The sequence below is a fragment of the Spea bombifrons genome, chromosome 7 (assembly GCF_027358695.1).
Source record: "Spea bombifrons isolate aSpeBom1 chromosome 7, aSpeBom1.2.pri, whole genome shotgun sequence".
Classification (NCBI taxonomy): Eukaryota; Metazoa; Chordata; class Amphibia; order Anura; family Pelobatidae; genus Spea; species Spea bombifrons.
The window spans coordinates 10623096-10639582 of NC_071093.1; the positions used below are offsets into that span (position 1 = coordinate 10623096).

Consider the following 16487-nt stretch of genomic DNA (forward strand, 5'->3'; position numbering starts at 1 on the left):
ACAAATACAACATATAAACGTATTTTTTGCCCAACAGATGAGATTATGAATTTTAGTGTATATGGTGATGTTTTGTTTTTTTTATAAATATTTTCTAACAAAATTTTCTCACACGACAAAAGAAAAGGTGAAGAAAAAAAACTAATTTTAATAATGTTGACTGTCCTAAGTAACTGGCTACTTTAAAAAGAAGTGATGTTTTTCTCTTCATTTGATAATGTCACTAATTACAGGTTTCCTTATACACCATAATTCCGTAATCAAAGGGTTTTAGATGGAAGCCATTCTGACTCAACAGCTTCAGATGTGTATATAAAGCCGAGAAAACAGTGTGTGTACATCACTTTTCTATTTTGCTTTCCAATACTGAAGAACTACCTTGAAACACTCTAAGGAGAGCAGAGGGCAGAAGACATGAGACTTCTCCTACTGCCTGTGCTGCTGGGGCTTGCAGCTGCCGGAGTTATTCCAGAAGGTAAGTGTCTAGCCAACACCATTCAATACATGTGATTTATTCAAAATTAATCAAGGAGATAGGTATGCATGCAAATAAAGCCTATGGTACTAATGGCAGGGATGTTGTAGATGTATTTTGTAATCATTAAGAACTGTGCAGTCAAATGTAAAATTAAATAAGCAGCAAAGTGCGTATACTTCTATTTATGTTTAGCAACCACACTGATGTGGCATATTATAGCACTTGTTGTATAGTGTAGGTTTTTAGCATTGTTGTACCAAATTACATAAATGTTAATACTGATTTATGCAGATGGACAGGACATGCATTAATATCTGAGGCTTTATTAGAAAAATGGGTGATAAACCTGTGTTATCAAGCTATAGTATATGAATAACATATTTCTTTTTAAATGCCTTTTTAAATAAAATATGTTGTTAATAAGGGTCTGAGCAAAACAATGATGCTCAAAAAAGTGCACAATTCCAATGTTCTTTTTGAATTATGGGTGAGAATGTGCAGATAAGGACAAAAGCTATGTCATGTTTGTATTCGTTAGTCACTGTTACATGGGCGCTGAGTATACCTGCTACTTTATACATAGGGCTTGGAATGCATGAGCCAGTCATGAGTAAATCTGAGCATGGCAGCAAGCAACAGATTCAGTATGGTTATAGTGTGCGAAAAACAGATAAAAAACATTCCACCATTTGGCAAAATAAAATACAATTCTGTCAATATAAGCTAAAAACAATATTTGCACTATTTGTGCTATTGTCACTTTTTTCACACAATAGACATACTGAATATGCAGATTTTTGGGCAAAAAAGGGTAAGCCCATTTGTTTATAAAAACTTAAATCATGATGGCATGCCTTTGATAAAATTTATGTCTGCTTCTGTTTGACTGGGTTTTGAATTCTTACTATGCAGAGTTTCACTAAACTGTGAGTTATTGGTTAATTGAACTAAGATAAACGTTTGATAAAAACATAATTTTAATAAACGTACCTTTAAAAATATAATCCCAAAGAATAAAGTACTTAAAAAAGGGTAATCTCCTTACCCTCTAAAAGGTATCATATTGTGCAAATAATGCAGAGGGCCTTTAAAGGAGGATGACTAGCTAACAAAAAGTAATTTCATGATTGACCCTTTACATAGGCTTTGACACAGACAAGTGTTCATTAACAAGGTAATTTAGTCAGAAAAGAACTTATAGCTATTCCAACCTATTTATCTTGACATGTTCAATACTGGGTATCACGGTTGTATGTGGTATCTCTTCTGAATATTATTTTTTTACTATTTTAATTTGCTTCCATAACTATAGTTTCAAAACAGAAGGAACACAGAGAACAGAAGCTTCTGGAGACAAGACCAGTTCAACAGGAAAGGGGGGAAAAACCTCCACCCATATTTGCTACTAGAAATGGTACATCTCAGAATGAAGACAATGGAAATGGAGCTCATCCATCGAATTATGATAACAATCCCAGTTTACTCAAGGAAAGGCAATCAAAAGAGTACCAAGAAGGTCTAGGTCAGAACAAGCAAGGGCAAACATATAGAGCACGCAATGAACATAACCAAAGTAAAGGAAGAGAGATTCGAGATGTGAGTGAAACTGAAACACAATCCAATGAGCAACACTCTAGAGAAAGGACAGCTATGGAAACAGTAGAAGAGAAAAGACAGGAGTCTGGAGAAGAACAGGAGTCAGATGAGAGCAAAGAACATGAATCTCTAGAAAGCAAGGAACTTGAATCAAGAGAAACCAAAAAGCAAGGGAGAAGGAAAGTACATGAGTCAGGCAATAGAAAAGTTCAAGTTCATGGGGAAGTACACGATATAGATGATGAAGAAGCACAGGGCATAGATGATGAAGAAGCACAGGATATAGATGATGAAGAAGCACAGGGCATATATGATGAAGAAGCACAGGGTATAGATGATGAAGAAGCACAGGATATAGATGATGGAGAAGCACAGGGTATAGATGATGAAGAAGCACAGGATATAGATGATGGAGAAGCACAGGGTATAGATGATGAAGAAGCACAGGACCTAGGTGATGGAGAAGCACAGGGTCAAGGTGATGGAAAGGAGCAGGATCAAAATGATGGAGAAGTACAGGATCTAGGTGATGGGGAAATGCAGGGTCTAGGTGATGAGGAAGTGCAGGATGTAGCTGATGAAGAAGAGCTGGAGGTGACAAACACTAAAGGCCACAAGCAAGAAAGAACCAAACGAGACATAAACAAAAGGACCCAAGACGTAGGTGATAAATCAGGCCAAAGAGGAGGAGAGAAAAATGAACATCATCCAGCTGTTAAAAGTGGACAGAGCTTTATACATAGGAATCAGAAAAATAATGGAACAGATCCAATCACTCTTCCAGAAACATCTGAAAGAAAAAGATCAGGTAAACAAATATAAAGTATCTCCATTCATATAATGGGAGCCTGACATTACTCAAACATTTCAGATATGTCTATGTAGAAAATACAATGAGAAAATTACTGTATATGTAGTATAAGGGTGTGACTTATGTTACAAGAGGCTGCCGCCTTGAACTTTGGCGCAACCTGGTACGGCACCGGTTCCAGTGTCTAATGGGGCATTGCTACACCCCACAACCTTGCTTATATCTTACTTTTACCTCTCCCACTGCCATTGCTCATACCTTCACCAGCCCCATCAGTTCCTCTCCTATACCAAAACCCAACAATCTATTCCTTTTCACAAAATAACAATCTGTCTCCTTCTCAAACTACTCTTCACTCTTTCTCAACTCCATGACTTATTACTCTCTCCCAATGAAAATCCTGCACCCATTTATCCTGCCTTATTAACATTTAGAAGTTGCCCTTTAGACAGAGTTGTGCTGTGTTTCACATGTTCTTGTCCTACCCTTTGCTATGGATAGAATTATCTACAAAGAAAATCAATTAAAAGGGAAAATGGGTGAAAATCCTGGCAAATCCTGGGTCAAACAATGAGTATAAATATGGCAAAGCAATAGGTATTCAAGATTTGAGTAAATAGAGCACAATTTAAAGTAACTGATGGGGAAGTGCAGCATCAGAAAGAACAAACAAGAAGGAAATGCTTCATGTGTTATGTCAGTATGTGTTTCAATTCTTCTAATGGAATTTGTGTTGTATTTGTGAGTGAGAATGACAATGTTTTAGTGATGCACATACTAAAAGTCTGATTTCTACATTTACAGGTCTACATGGAAGACCTAATGAGCATTTAGGTCAACGCTGCAGCAAAACATGTATATGTAAAGGAAACCAGCTAACACAGCGTGATCATGGGCATAATCAGAATGAAAGTAAAACTGCAAACGAACGGACTACTGAAACAAGACCTCATGAACATGAATATGAGTGCGACTGTGAAACGAATGAAAAGATTAGGGAACTAAGGGATTTAAGTAGAAAAGAAAGTGCACCAGGGCAAAGTAAAACTCAAAAGTCCGGTGAAAGGAAAGGCCAGGAGCAAGGTGAGAAAAAAGACCAGAAGCCAGGAGAAAGGAAAGGACAGGAGCAAGGTGAGAAAGACCAGAAGCCAGGGGAAAGGAAAGGGCAGAAGCAAGGTGAGAAAAAAGACCAGAAGCCAGGAGAAAGGAAAGGGCAGGAGCAAGGTGAGAAAGACCAGAAGCCAGGAGAAAGGAAAGGACAGGAACAAGGTGAGAACGACCAGAAGCCAGGAGAAAGGAAAGGGCAGAAGCAAGGTGAGAAAAAAGACCAGAAACCAGGAGAAAGGAAAGGGCAGGAGCAAGGTGAGAAAAAAGACCAGAAGCCAGGAGAAAGAAAAGGGCAGGAGCAAGATGAGAAAAAAGACCAGAAGCCAGGAGAAAGGAAAGGACAGGATCATGGGCACAACAAACACTGCAAAGCCAGAGGGATAAGAGATCTAATTAAGACTAAACGTCCAGGGCAAAAGAAAGGGCATCAGCCAGAAGAAACAGAAGGAAAGGTCCCTATGCATGGCAAAGCCAGGGAAATAAGAGACGTTAGTAATAGTGAAACCTCCGGACAAAAGAGGGGTCAACTACCTGGAGAAAGGGAAGGGCAGCAACCAGGAAAAAGAACTGGTCAGAGGCCAGGAGAAAGAGAAGGGCAGACTCCTGCGCATAACAAGCATGACAAAGCCAGAGGAATAAGAGATGTGAGTAATAGTAAACATCTTGGGCAAAAACAAGGTCAAAAACCAGGAGAAAATGAAGGACAGGAACCAGGAAAAAGAACGGGTCAGAGGCCAGGAGAAAGAGAAGGGCAGACTCCTGCACATAACAAGCACGACAAAGCCAGAGGAATAAGAGATGTGAGTAATAGTAAACATCTTGGGCAAAAACAAGGTCAAAAACCAGGAGAAAGGGAAGGGCAGGAACCAGGAAAAAGAACCGGTCAGAGGCCAGGAGAAAGAGAAGGGCAGACTCCTGCGCATAACAAGCATGACAAAGCCAGAGGAATAAGAGATGTGAGTAATAGTAAACATCTTGGGCAAAAACAAGGTCAAAAACCAGGAGAAAGGGAAGGACAAGAACCAGGAAAAAGAATGGGTCAGAGGCCAGGAGAAAGAGAAGGGCAGACTCCTGCACATAACAAGCACGACAAAGCCAGAGGAATAAGAGATGTGAGTAATAGTAAACATCTTGGGCAAAAACACGGTCAAAAACCAGGAGAAAGGGAAGGGCAGGAACCAGGAAAAAGAACCGGTCAGAGGCCAGGAGAAAGAGAAGGGCAGACTCCTGCGCATAACAAGCACGACGAAGCCAGAGAAATAAGAGATGTGAGTAATAGTAAACATCTTGGGCAAAAACAAGGTCAAAAACCAGGAGAAAGGGAAGGGCAGGAACCAGGAAAAAGAACTGGTCAGAGGACAGGAGAAAGAGAAGGGCAGACTCCTGCGCATAACAAGCATGACAAAGCCAGAGGAATAAGAGATGTGAGTAATAGTAAACATCTTGGGCAAAAACAAGGTCAAAAACCAGGAGAAAGGGAAGGGCAGGAACCAGGAAAAAGAACCGGTCAGAGGCCAGGAGAAAGAGAAGGGCAGACTCCTGCGCATAACAAGCATGACAAAGCCAGAGGAATAAGAGATGTGAGTAATAGTAAACATCTTGGGCAAAAACAAGGTCAAAAACCAGGAGAAAGGGAAGGACAAGAACCAGGAAAAAGAATGGGTCAGAGGCCAGGAGAAAGAGAAGGGCAGACTCCTGCACATAACAAGCACGACAAAGCCAGAGGAATAAGAGATGTGAGTAATAGTAAACATCTTGGGCAAAAACACGGTCAAAAACCAGGAGAAAGGGAAGGACAAGAACCAGGAAAAAGAATGGGTCAGAGGCCAGGAGAAAGAGAAGGGCAGACTCCTGCGCATAACAAGCATGACAAAGCCAGAGGAATAAGAGATGTGAGTAATAGTGAAATCTCAGGGCAAAGGGAAGTTCAGCAGCCTGGAGTAAGGCGAGCGCAGGAACCAGGAAAAAGAGTAGGTAATCACCAAGGGGAAAGGGAATGGCAGGAACCAGGAAAAAATAATGGCAAACCACTAGAAGAAAGTGAAGAACAGGAATTGAAGCAAAATGAAGTAAGAGGGACAGGAGATGTCAATGACAATAAAACACAAGGGAGAAAGAAAAGTCATCACCCTAGAGAAAGGGGAGAGCAAGAGTTGAGGCAAAGGAATATGAAGAATAAAACAGAAGATGGGACACATACTTCAAAACAGAATAAGGGGTTAGAGATAGCAGAAGAAAAAAGCGGAATTGTGTGGGATGCAATAGAAGAAAAAAGACATAGGGCGAATGAGAATAAGGGGCTGGAGATAGCACAAGAAAGGAAAAATCTTCAGGGTCATGCACAGAGGGGAGGAAAAGAGAGAAATTAGAAAAATATATACAAAAAGAAGCACAGACAACTCAAACACCTCTATTGCAGACAATCATTATCCAAGGGAAATGAGGAGAAATTTAACTTGAGTAGTACCCAAAGAAAGCATAGTGAGCTTAGATCTTATTATAGGGAAATAGAACTAGTTAATGCGAAGTATCAGCTTCAATAATGTTAACAAAAATAACTGCTTCATTTACAACATGAAATGTATAACACTAAGTTTGAATGTTTGTACTATGGAGATAATGTGCAATTAAAAGCATTTAAGTGAAATACCTGACTATTCACGTGTGACTTTTCTAGCAAATACAGTAAACCGATGAAAGTGCCATCTTTATCATCTACATTGCTGAATATTCTAAATTGTATTTGATTACTTGGGCCTGATGCATGCTTTTAATGCATATCCACTAATAATATCCTGCAAACAACAGAATTGGGGTAGCTGTTTTTTTGTAAAAAGTGAAACTTAACTTTTATTAAATATGATCTAAAAAAAAAAGATATAACAATATGAAAAAGGCACTTTTAGTTTAAAAGTCTTAGTTGCAATAGGAATCAGCAGCAATGTAAATGATGTAGTAATAGCTACTGTTGTTTTGCTTTACTGAGAGACTCTGCATTTCTTAATGAAAGCCGCTTCACCTAAAACGCCTTTTTCTACAGCATTGCCCACAATCCTTCTAATAAAGTGAGAGAGCCCTCCTGTTGATTCAAATTTACTCCAATACTGGCTGCCAATACTAATGCTGCCTAATGCCGATCAGTGGAGTGTGCTCCGTCCCTATGGGTCGAATGGGGACACAAAGTTTTGACTCTCTTATTCTTTGTTTTTGGACAGTTGATAACTTGAATTTTGAAAACTGGAAATTAAATTTCCCCAAAATAACTTATCTGCTAATACTATCATCACCATTTACATTAGGGGCATCTGACTCCATCCACTAGGACCACATTTTTGACATAGCATAGATACTCATTCATTTAGTCATAGACTCTAAGAATCTAGCAGGATCTTAGCATTTAGACAACAGACAAACATGATATATAAATAGAATTACCTGTGGTAGATCCATGATAAAGTTGTAGGCATTGGCTTCTTTTGCAGCTGTGATTATTTCTTCCATTGTTGCATTTTCTTTGCCAAAGCGAATATTCTCTGCGATTGTGGTAGCAAACAAAACTGGTTCTTGTTCTACAATACCAATCAGGGAGCGTAGCCACTGAATATTGAGTGAACGTACATCATGGCCATCTAAGGTCACCTGTGAATAATAAATTGATAATAGTTAATGTCACGTCTTCCATAACTACTTTCAATAATGTTCAAAATCAAAAAATCCTGAGTTGATAAACAAGTAACCATATTTTATTTACCTAAATTAAATGATAAAAAACGCATACTGTAGAAATAGATCAATGGCATTATTAACTAATGAGAATAAAATTTTGTTCATCCTATTTAACCAGCATAACTGGGAATTTCCTAGGGCTATCCTCCCATACCACTCATACTCCTCTTCCTTATGTTAAACAGAAAGGGTGTGCCATGGTTAAGAAGGCACAGATAACCACATGTAGAGGCAGAACTGGCTCCCCATAGAGTGTCAGGATCAGGATGGGCCTGGGTTGGGAGTAGTCATGGACAAACTCATTTTAGGGACTCCAGGCGAAATCTGAAGAGTTCCCAGGTATGGTAACCAGTCAACCCACCATTGATGGATTTAGTAAATCCACTAACATTGACAAGACAATGTCGTATGATAATGTGAACACAATTCATGTCCTCTATCCCTTAATGTTACTAAAAAAGAGTATCAAACAACCGTCGTTCACTCACCATTCCTTCATCTGGATCATAGAAACGTTGGATAAGTTGAACTGTTGTACTTTTTCCAGCTCCACTTGGCCCGACAAATGCTGTTGTCTCTCCAGATTTTATAATCATGTTTAATTTGTGTAAAATCTACAAAAAAGGAAACGTTTCTAGTTCATATTTTTCCCTTAAGACCACAACTCACTCTTGTCAAGGGATGTCTCACTCACAGTTTTTGAATAGCCCATCTCAATTAAAATGAATTCAATTACTTGTTTTCAGGCAGGGATACACAGAATTACTGGACTGTTTGCCTGAGACCCGAGGGTGAGCATCGCTGTTGTGAGATTAGATCTGTAACTGTCCACGCAAACTTCAAAATATAGTCTTTCTCAATAAAGTTCCTCCTATAAATTTGGGCACGTACATGGGGAAGAATCACTCCCTAAAATAACTATTAAATGCTGTTAAGAATCTGGATCGGAATCTTGTCGTATTTTAATTGTCTATCGTTATTATCTATCATGAACATAATATTCATAGTTACCTTTACTTCAGGTCTAGATGGGTAATTAAAGGTAACGTTATGGAATTCGATTTCTCCTTTCACTTTATCCAGCTTGTAGCCTTCTTCAGACATACAATCTATTTTTGGCTCCTACGACAGAAGGAAGAAAGGAAACGTTTGCTTAGGGTCTTCTTTCCACATTGCCTTATGATTTAAATGGATGATATATAAACAGCCTCTCAGCAGAAATAATAGGGGGTAATACACTTATGGAATATAAGCATACAAGGGATTGGCATAACGCGATCCTGAATCTAAGACAAGAACAAGCACTGATTAAGGATTGAGACTTAACGCAGGAAAAAACAGGCAGATTGGATGTGTTGAATGATCTGCAATCAAATTCTGCTTTTCTTTAACCTCATGATGGGTTACTTTGATTGAATGTAAAATAGTGGTACAAACTTTTGTATGTTTAAATTATACAAGCAGATTTTCCATATGCATAGATAATAAGAGAAACTCGGCCAAGAGCATGTCAGCAGACATGAGTACTGCCTGTCATTTTATCTTAAAATCAGTATTAAATATATTTCTATCTGAAAAACATTTTGCTCTTTGTATAATCAATAATTATTAACCCATGCATTCTTTAGGTTTTATTGTTGAAACAGAAAGTTGTAGGTGAATAGAAAGATGACACTTTTTATGACCATGAAGGTGGTCCAGAAGCGTTGGAATCATAATTTAGAATAAAACTAGAGAGCTGCCCGCTTGCTATTGATTATCTAAACCAATTGTTTTGGCACTTTTAATTACATACATCTTATGACAAAACCTTACATTATCAATAGTTTCATAAATGTTGGTGGCAGCTCCCCTTCCAGACGCAAAGGCTTGCAAGCAAGGAGATGCCTGTCCTAGATTCAAAGCACCCACCAACACACCGAAAAACACCTGCAATGCAAGAAAACATAATTATCAGAGGAGGTGCTGTATTGAATGAATTGCCATCTTCTATGAAGCCACCGTGGACAAGATGTAAATTATATTAGATTATAATGGAAAGTGAGTAATTGCCTCATATTTTAGTTGAAAATCAGCATCTTTGTGAGAAATTCAAGACAAGAATTTACAAGAAAAGCAACATTTAGAGGAATTAGACACTTAAATATTTGGGCACTGGTTCTCCACGATGAAGAGAAGTAAGAAGAACATCTGGATGGATCCATTATTTATTATTATTCATGCTGAGATGAAACCTGTTAATGGCTTGTTGCATTATTCTCATTTACCTGCAAAAGGTTTCCTGGAGTGTATTCCTCTTCTTCAAGGACCAGTTTGGATCCATACCAAAAGGCCAAAGCATAACACAGGAAGATAATAAACCACATGTATCCAGTGAAAAACCCCATTATTACACCTTTTCTTATTCCCCAACGCTGGGCGTACACCAGATTTTTGTCATATCTGTGTGAAATAGTATAAAAAAAAACAAGAATTACTCCAATGCATGATAAGAATTTCTATATGGTGCAGCAGGCATAACAGAAACAAACGCTAGGAAAGCCGGTGAGATATCCCAGTTGATAAATACCCTGACTGCAGAACCTGATCAAATCTCAGGGTCACGGGTTCTGCTTCCCAAAAGTGTCAACTCAGCCCTTCATCCTTCAGAAGTTGATAAATGAGTACCATCAATCGAGTATTAACAACATCTTTTATTCAGCCTTCGATTCAGTTCATTCTGAGAGTGTGCGCTAAGAAAGCGCTTTTAGTCCCACTGGGATTAAGGTGCTATGTAAATGTTTTGTTATGAGACCTTTTTAGCGGGACATCTAATAAACCCCGCTTGTATTCAATGAGCATTCAGATCGTGACAAGAAGAAGCCCAGCACATTTGCAACTAAGATACTAAAATGTTATACTCTCACTCTTCAGTTCGATTTTAATGTATAAGTTGATCATAAAATGTATACACAGGAGCTCTAGTTGTTCAGAGAGTTTTTACCGAGCATGAATCTGATTTGCACATCTTTATATATGTGACCCATAAACAATGAGAGACAATTTTCCACTAAAAATATATAAAACTAGCTTCCAAAATATACAATGATCTGTGTGCAAAATAAAAATCAACCATTCTACTTCCACTTAGATTTTCAATCGCTTTTCTCAACAAAATAAACTATACCTGCAGCGGACTAAATTGGGACAGCCGAATAAATCTGAATAATACTGAATACAATCTACATTAACAAACTCCCTTTAACATGAATATTTCATACCTCTCAACTTCTTTCAGTTCTCCACCAAAAGCAGCTACCGTTCTTATGCCAGAGAGGACCTCATCTGCAACTGCTCCAGCTTTGGCATAGGCCTGTAATTCTCTTCCTGTTAATTTCGCCACAGCCTAAGGACAAGGATATAATAAATGAGAAATAAATGTATAAGTTATAAACTCAACATCAGCAAATGCTATCCTAAAGAAGAAATCTATGTTTGGGCAATTTCCCCTCTTCCATTCTGTGAAAGATGATACATTTTTGCATTAATGTTGCTGCTTTCAGCGGTGAGATTAGGGTATCGGTACCTGGGTGCAGCATTTCTTCAGTGTGTCCTCTATAACTAAAACAAATGCATTAACACTCAAACTTACTCTTACACCCACCTACTCTAACATCATAATTTAACAAATACAGACACACACTGTCACACCTCTAACCCTAGGCATAACACCCACACATACACACTAACAACATACACTAACATACACCCACACACTCATGCTAACACCATATAATGATACACACATTAACACCATGCACTAATGCACACACTCTACTGGCATACAGTAACACTCACTACCACCATACAATTACACCTATACACACGCTGCGTACTTAACATACCATGCCAGCAGTGTGCTGCCAAACAGGTACACACGACCTCAAGCTGCAATAAAAATGTAACATGCACTTGATGACATTTGGCACCCACTAGCCTTAAAGTGCCAGGGCCACGTTTCATCTCCAGCATAGTTGGTAAACAACAATTTATTGTAAAAGCAAAGAGGGCTGTGGGGCAGTGAAAGAATCCAAGTGACTACCATCAAATTAATGCCCTGTATAACAACTTACACAATTTGCCCAGGGATATCTTTATATAAACCGTATAATTCTTTTTTTTTTTCATTTTACTTAAATGTATAAAATCTTACCAATGCCATAAGTGCTGCTCCAATTCCAATTAAAGGGCTTACAGCGATAATGACCAATGTCAGTTTCCAGCCGTTAACAAATCCTAACAGGAACCCAGATAAGAATGTAGTGAATCTCTGGATAAATATCCCCACCTGATCAGCAATAGCATCATTAATTTTGTTTATGTCACTGCAAAGATAAAAAGTAGCAAATTAATAATTGGTGAGGTTTCATCATACTCTTTTTCAAAACAGCGTTAACAGGCTCAGATCCACTAGTTTGGGGAACCGCGTGAGTTGCCCCATGCCATTCACTCCAAGGGTAGTATTTTTCCTATGGAATTAATTATTGAGCTAATATTCTTGTACAAGATGCTTAGAGCTTGCGTTAAATTCCCAGGGGGTCTAACTAGACCACCTGCACATATGCACAAAAAGCTTTCAATGGGAATGGGAACCAAAATTCTCTCAGATTGTGGCAGGGGGTGGGAGCAATACCCTCCAGCTCTGGATCTGTACCATCTTTAGAAAATAAATGATTGTCTGCCTTTCTTGCAGGTAAAGAATGCATATTAAAATAAGTTTATATACATTCATCCGTGGTGAGGTTTGTGGCAGTAGACAGCAGCACACATGTATTTGATGTTTAGTTATTATGTGTTGACTTGATCCATTATTCATTGTTTTGTCTTGTTGGAACCTCACAATATATGAGAGTTCTAGGTTCATAACCTTATAACCGTTATACTTACTCGGACATCCTGGTGTTCAGTTCACCTACAGACGTGCAGTCAAACCAACCAATCTCCATTCTCATGACTTTCCGAAAGTACAACTTTCTTATTCTCTGAATTTGCCGGGCAGCTGCCATGACCCAAAAACAAATCTGAGTAGGCGGTAAAACAAAGGTTACATGCAATATTTGTAGACGCATCTTTTCCATTTTCTGGAATATTTTCAAACTATTGCCTGCAAAAATGTATCCTTTTTTTACTCCGCATTTACCCAAGTATCAGTCAGTCCCTGAGCATAGTGCGCTTTTTTTAAAATTGTGGATATTTTGCATGAAAACACATCTTTTATTTGTACATGAAATTGCTCAACAACCGCACTTAGATGTTCAGAAAGTACAGAAAATTCTAGTCATTTGTAATGCTCCACAGAAAATAGTTCCCTCCTGTTTGTCCTGTTTAGCCTTTATTATTTTCCAGGTAGGAACAAAGTTTAAGTGAACTTATTATTATTCTTTCAAGTTCATGATTCAACTTAATTTGGTCATTTCATGATTTCATAGGGCATATCGGGGGGGGACATCATATGATGTCAGAACTCTTCTATAAAGCTAATATCAAATTGCTTCCTACAAGAAAATAAAAAAAATCTAGTTGTATAAGAATGATTTTCTTCTTTTGCATAAATATGCTAGACACTTTTTGGGCTTAACCTTCAAAAATGAAAGCGTAGAAAGCAGCAGGATTATTTGGTTGTTATGGTGATGGCACTACTTTGCACAGGAATTGCTCTTTATACTGAAGATCCTACTGAGATAAATGGAAACAGTGAAAGTAAAGTGAGAAAATGTGTACTTACTTGAACATAACCAAGAAAGAGCACAGAACACCCAATCCCTGCGTAGTACAGAGCAAACTTTGTCATTTCTGCCTCAATATCCAGCAAGCTGTAAGCAAACATTGACAATTGTTTTGAGTTCTAACATAGCAATCAAATGGATAATACTACTGAGGGTTACGGAGGAATTAGAGGGTATAAGAACAGGCTGCGTGCTTTTGGTATGTGTAATGGGTGCGCATAAGCATGCAAAGAGACTAATGTGGTATGTGTTTATTGGACATCCTGGTTGCATTCGGTGATTTGGTGGGATTTGTATCTGTATGCAAGAAAATAAGGGAGTCAGCGGCACTGGTGAGAAGAGGTTGGTGAAACAGCCATAGTCCATCATAAAATGACACAATGCTAAGCTACAACCCTAGTCCAGTTTACTGCTACTGGAGGGGGTTAATCCAGTTCCATTTCTAGCTAAACGCTGGCTTAAACACATCCTCTTGCCACCACACTGAGCCAGGCATTGACTTTGAGTCTAGTAAGTACTGTATGTCACCAGAATCAGAAATCTGCACACACTCCCCACAGGAACTCAGGTGCTTAGCTGTGCCAGGAAGGGCCAGCTCCCCAGTAAATCAAAATAGAAAAAGGCTCCAGGCACTCAAGGGTTCCATCAGGCAGATTTATTGAAGGAGACGAAACTCTATCAAGTTTATAAAGACCTCATCGTGAGGTCGAAACGTTGTTGTTCGTCTCCTTCAATAAATCTGCCTGATGGAACCCTTGAGTGCCTGGAGCCTTTTTCTAGTAAGTACTGTATGTCATGGTCCCCCATTTTTGTTACATAGGATGACCCCATCCATCAGTAAACAATGTAAGTAATTTCTACCAACATCTTACCCACAGCTTGTAGTCTCATTATCTCCCTCTTCTTCAAAAGATTCATTAATCCACATGATGGTGTTATTGATACACGTTTTGTTAGGGTTCTCGAGCTCTTGTATTTCAATGTCATATAATATGAATGTGTCAATCATGAGGCCAAAAACGAGTAACATGCATGGCTGGGCTGCTCCGTGAATAACTGCAGCGAAGCCCCCACAGACCATCAGAAAAGTTTCATAGCAGGTAGAAAATCTAAACTGGGGAGGAGAAAAGGGTTTAATTAGATAAATATTTCATAATTCATTAAGAAATGGTGTATAGTAATGTTTGCCCAATGTCAGGTGCAGGTAGTAAATACTGTGGATATAGATGGCACACATGTTTTTTTTCTGTGGTCATTACGCATCTCTATGTTTGTGTTAAAAGAGCTCTAAATAAACTTTGGGAATCAAAGTGTTAAATACAATGGAATACACTCATTGAGACTAAAGAGGTTGTATAATCTTCTCGATTCGTTTTGTTACTCCAATTATTTTCCTAGTGTTTTTTTATTATGGGCATTTGGGTGGACAGTAATTTTTCATCGTAAGGAAGCCTTCTTACCAACTGGAAGAATCCAACTCTAATGCTATCACTCGCATGTTTGCTTTTTGGCCTGTGGCAAACAGAAAATGTTATATGTTATTCACAATGTTTTTCCAATCTCTCAAGGCATTATGAAAGAAATAATTACAGGAGATTTTAACCACAGCAAGAAATACAGTACTTACTTTTCTTTCTTTGAAGACGACTCTCCATTTTCATACAGATTTCTGCTCAGAAAGGAAAAAAGTTAGGTGACTGTCTACCTCTCAGTTTTAATTTGTTGTATTTCATTTAAAGTTGATCCATAGATATAACGGTCGTGATACACACAGTATGTTACATGTAGAGTCAAATCTCCCATTTTATACAGTGACTTATGCTATCTCTACAAATTGCGTCATCATCATCATCTACCCATCTATCACGCCTGCAAATTGTCAAAAAAAATACTAGTCATTAAGATGAATCATTTAAATTTGAACCATTTGAAAGAAAATGTTAATTAAGTTTATCAGCCTGTGTAATGATTTCATAAATAATTAATATGCTACTTACTCTTTCTTCTTGTAGTTATCTGCCAAAATAAAAATTCATAGTTACAATTTACAAAAGAAACTCCACAAATTGTACAATCCATTCTGATGCAAGCGCTGCATGTTTTATTTATAAAGATGCTATATGGAGAATGTAAATTATTTCAGCAACTTGTATATGTTTCAAAGTATGTTTGCTGGTGTCTCACTTTTAATAATTGGATCAAACCGCATGATAATTAATACATATGACCGATCCTTGCCATGCATTTAATTTAATGATAAGCCCTCCTGTAAGTATTTATGAATTCCTACATTGGTGAAGGTATATTACAAAATAAGTATGTAGGTATACAGACTACGATAATTTACAGCTATAGCTGGTCTCAGCCATTGGACACAGTATTGTAGCAAAAATGTTCTTCTGCTTTCACAAAACCAATATAAATCCCCCCAAAAGATGCTTGTTTACCAGAATTTTGCTTGATTAGCTTTTTTTCATTTACCTGATTCATCCGATTCAAATGATTTATTGTCCTCCCCAATCTTCTTGATACTTTGCAGAGTGACTGACATGTTGGCCACTTTTTCTCAATTACAAATCTATAACACATGACACCAAATTAGTAAGAAGATATAAATAAGTAGAAAAATGATCCATGGAAGCATCATTTCTAGTACTGTGAAATACCCAAATCATTTGCTTATGTCTATTTGCTTAACATATTACTATTACAATTACTGTTTTATGGAGAGTACCTGCGATATTATTATTAATAATCCATAAGAAACTTAATAATATTTTAGTGTAATTTTCAATGTCACTCAGTTGTTCTATTATTAATCTATGTGTGTAATTACAAAATAAAGTATTTATGGGTAATAAAATTAACATCTTTGTTTTATTCTTTTTTTGCTGACTTTAGTTCATATTTAGTGTTTTTGTTGCTTAGGTTAAAATCACTGTGTCAATAATTACCCAGGTACAATACCTTAACAGTAACTGTTATATCATAACAAAGCAACTAC

General features: G+C 37.8%; 2 protein-coding genes across 5 annotated transcripts in view; one reads left to right on the forward strand and one right to left on the reverse strand.

Moving 5' to 3' along the window:
• The window catches only part of LOC128501974 (bile salt export pump-like), a 31226-nt gene extending 15125 nt beyond the window's left edge, over positions 1-16101 (reverse strand). The window contains exons 1-14 of the mRNA XM_053471643.1: positions 15965-16101; positions 15481-15499; positions 15111-15152; positions 14944-14995; positions 14356-14597; positions 13483-13570; positions 12645-12778; positions 11911-12082; positions 10979-11103; positions 9986-10160; positions 9534-9647; positions 8730-8840; positions 8207-8332; positions 7428-7631 (exon numbers count right to left, since the gene is read on the reverse strand). Coding sequence (XP_053327618.1) covers positions 7428-7631; positions 8207-8332; positions 8730-8840; positions 9534-9647; positions 9986-10160; positions 10979-11103; positions 11911-12082; positions 12645-12778; positions 13483-13570; positions 14356-14597; positions 14944-14995; positions 15111-15152; positions 15481-15499; positions 15965-16034 — 1674 coding nt within the window. The 5' untranslated portion in view covers positions 16035-16101. The remainder of the gene's footprint in view (positions 1-7427; positions 7632-8206; positions 8333-8729; positions 8841-9533; positions 9648-9985; positions 10161-10978; positions 11104-11910; positions 12083-12644; positions 12779-13482; positions 13571-14355; positions 14598-14943; positions 14996-15110; positions 15153-15480; positions 15500-15964) is intronic.
• Positions 354-6366, forward strand: LOC128501976 (uncharacterized). 4 transcript variants are annotated; one of them, XM_053471645.1, is made up of 5 exons: positions 354-481; positions 1791-2882; positions 3690-5770; positions 5819-5843; positions 6000-6366. In XM_053471645.1, exons 1-5 carry the CDS (start codon positions 415-417, stop codon positions 6359-6361), a joined length of 3627 nt encoding a protein of 1208 aa, XP_053327620.1. In that variant the 5' UTR covers positions 354-414; the 3' UTR covers positions 6362-6366. The 4 variants fall into 4 exon arrangements, with proteins under 4 accessions (XP_053327620.1, XP_053327624.1, XP_053327623.1 ...); XM_053471649.1 differs by lacking the exon at positions 5819-5843 and having other exon boundaries at positions 3690-5614; positions 5663-5687; XM_053471648.1 differs by having other exon boundaries at positions 3690-5614.
• Positions 16102-16487: the final 386 nt, after the last annotated feature.

Coding starts and splice junctions, on each gene's coding strand:
- LOC128501976 (XM_053471645.1), top strand. CDS start 415: ATGAGACTTCTCCTACTGCCTGTGCTGCTGGGGCTTGCAGCTGCCGGA. Junction 5,771..5,818: donor GGCAAAAACACGGTCAAAAA/CCAGGAGAAAGG, acceptor ATGGGTCAGAGG/CCAGGAGAAAGAGAAGGGCA. Junction 5,844..5,999: donor AGAAAGAGAAGGGCAGACTC/CTGCGCATAACA, acceptor AATGGCAGGAAC/CAGGAAAAAATAATGGCAAA.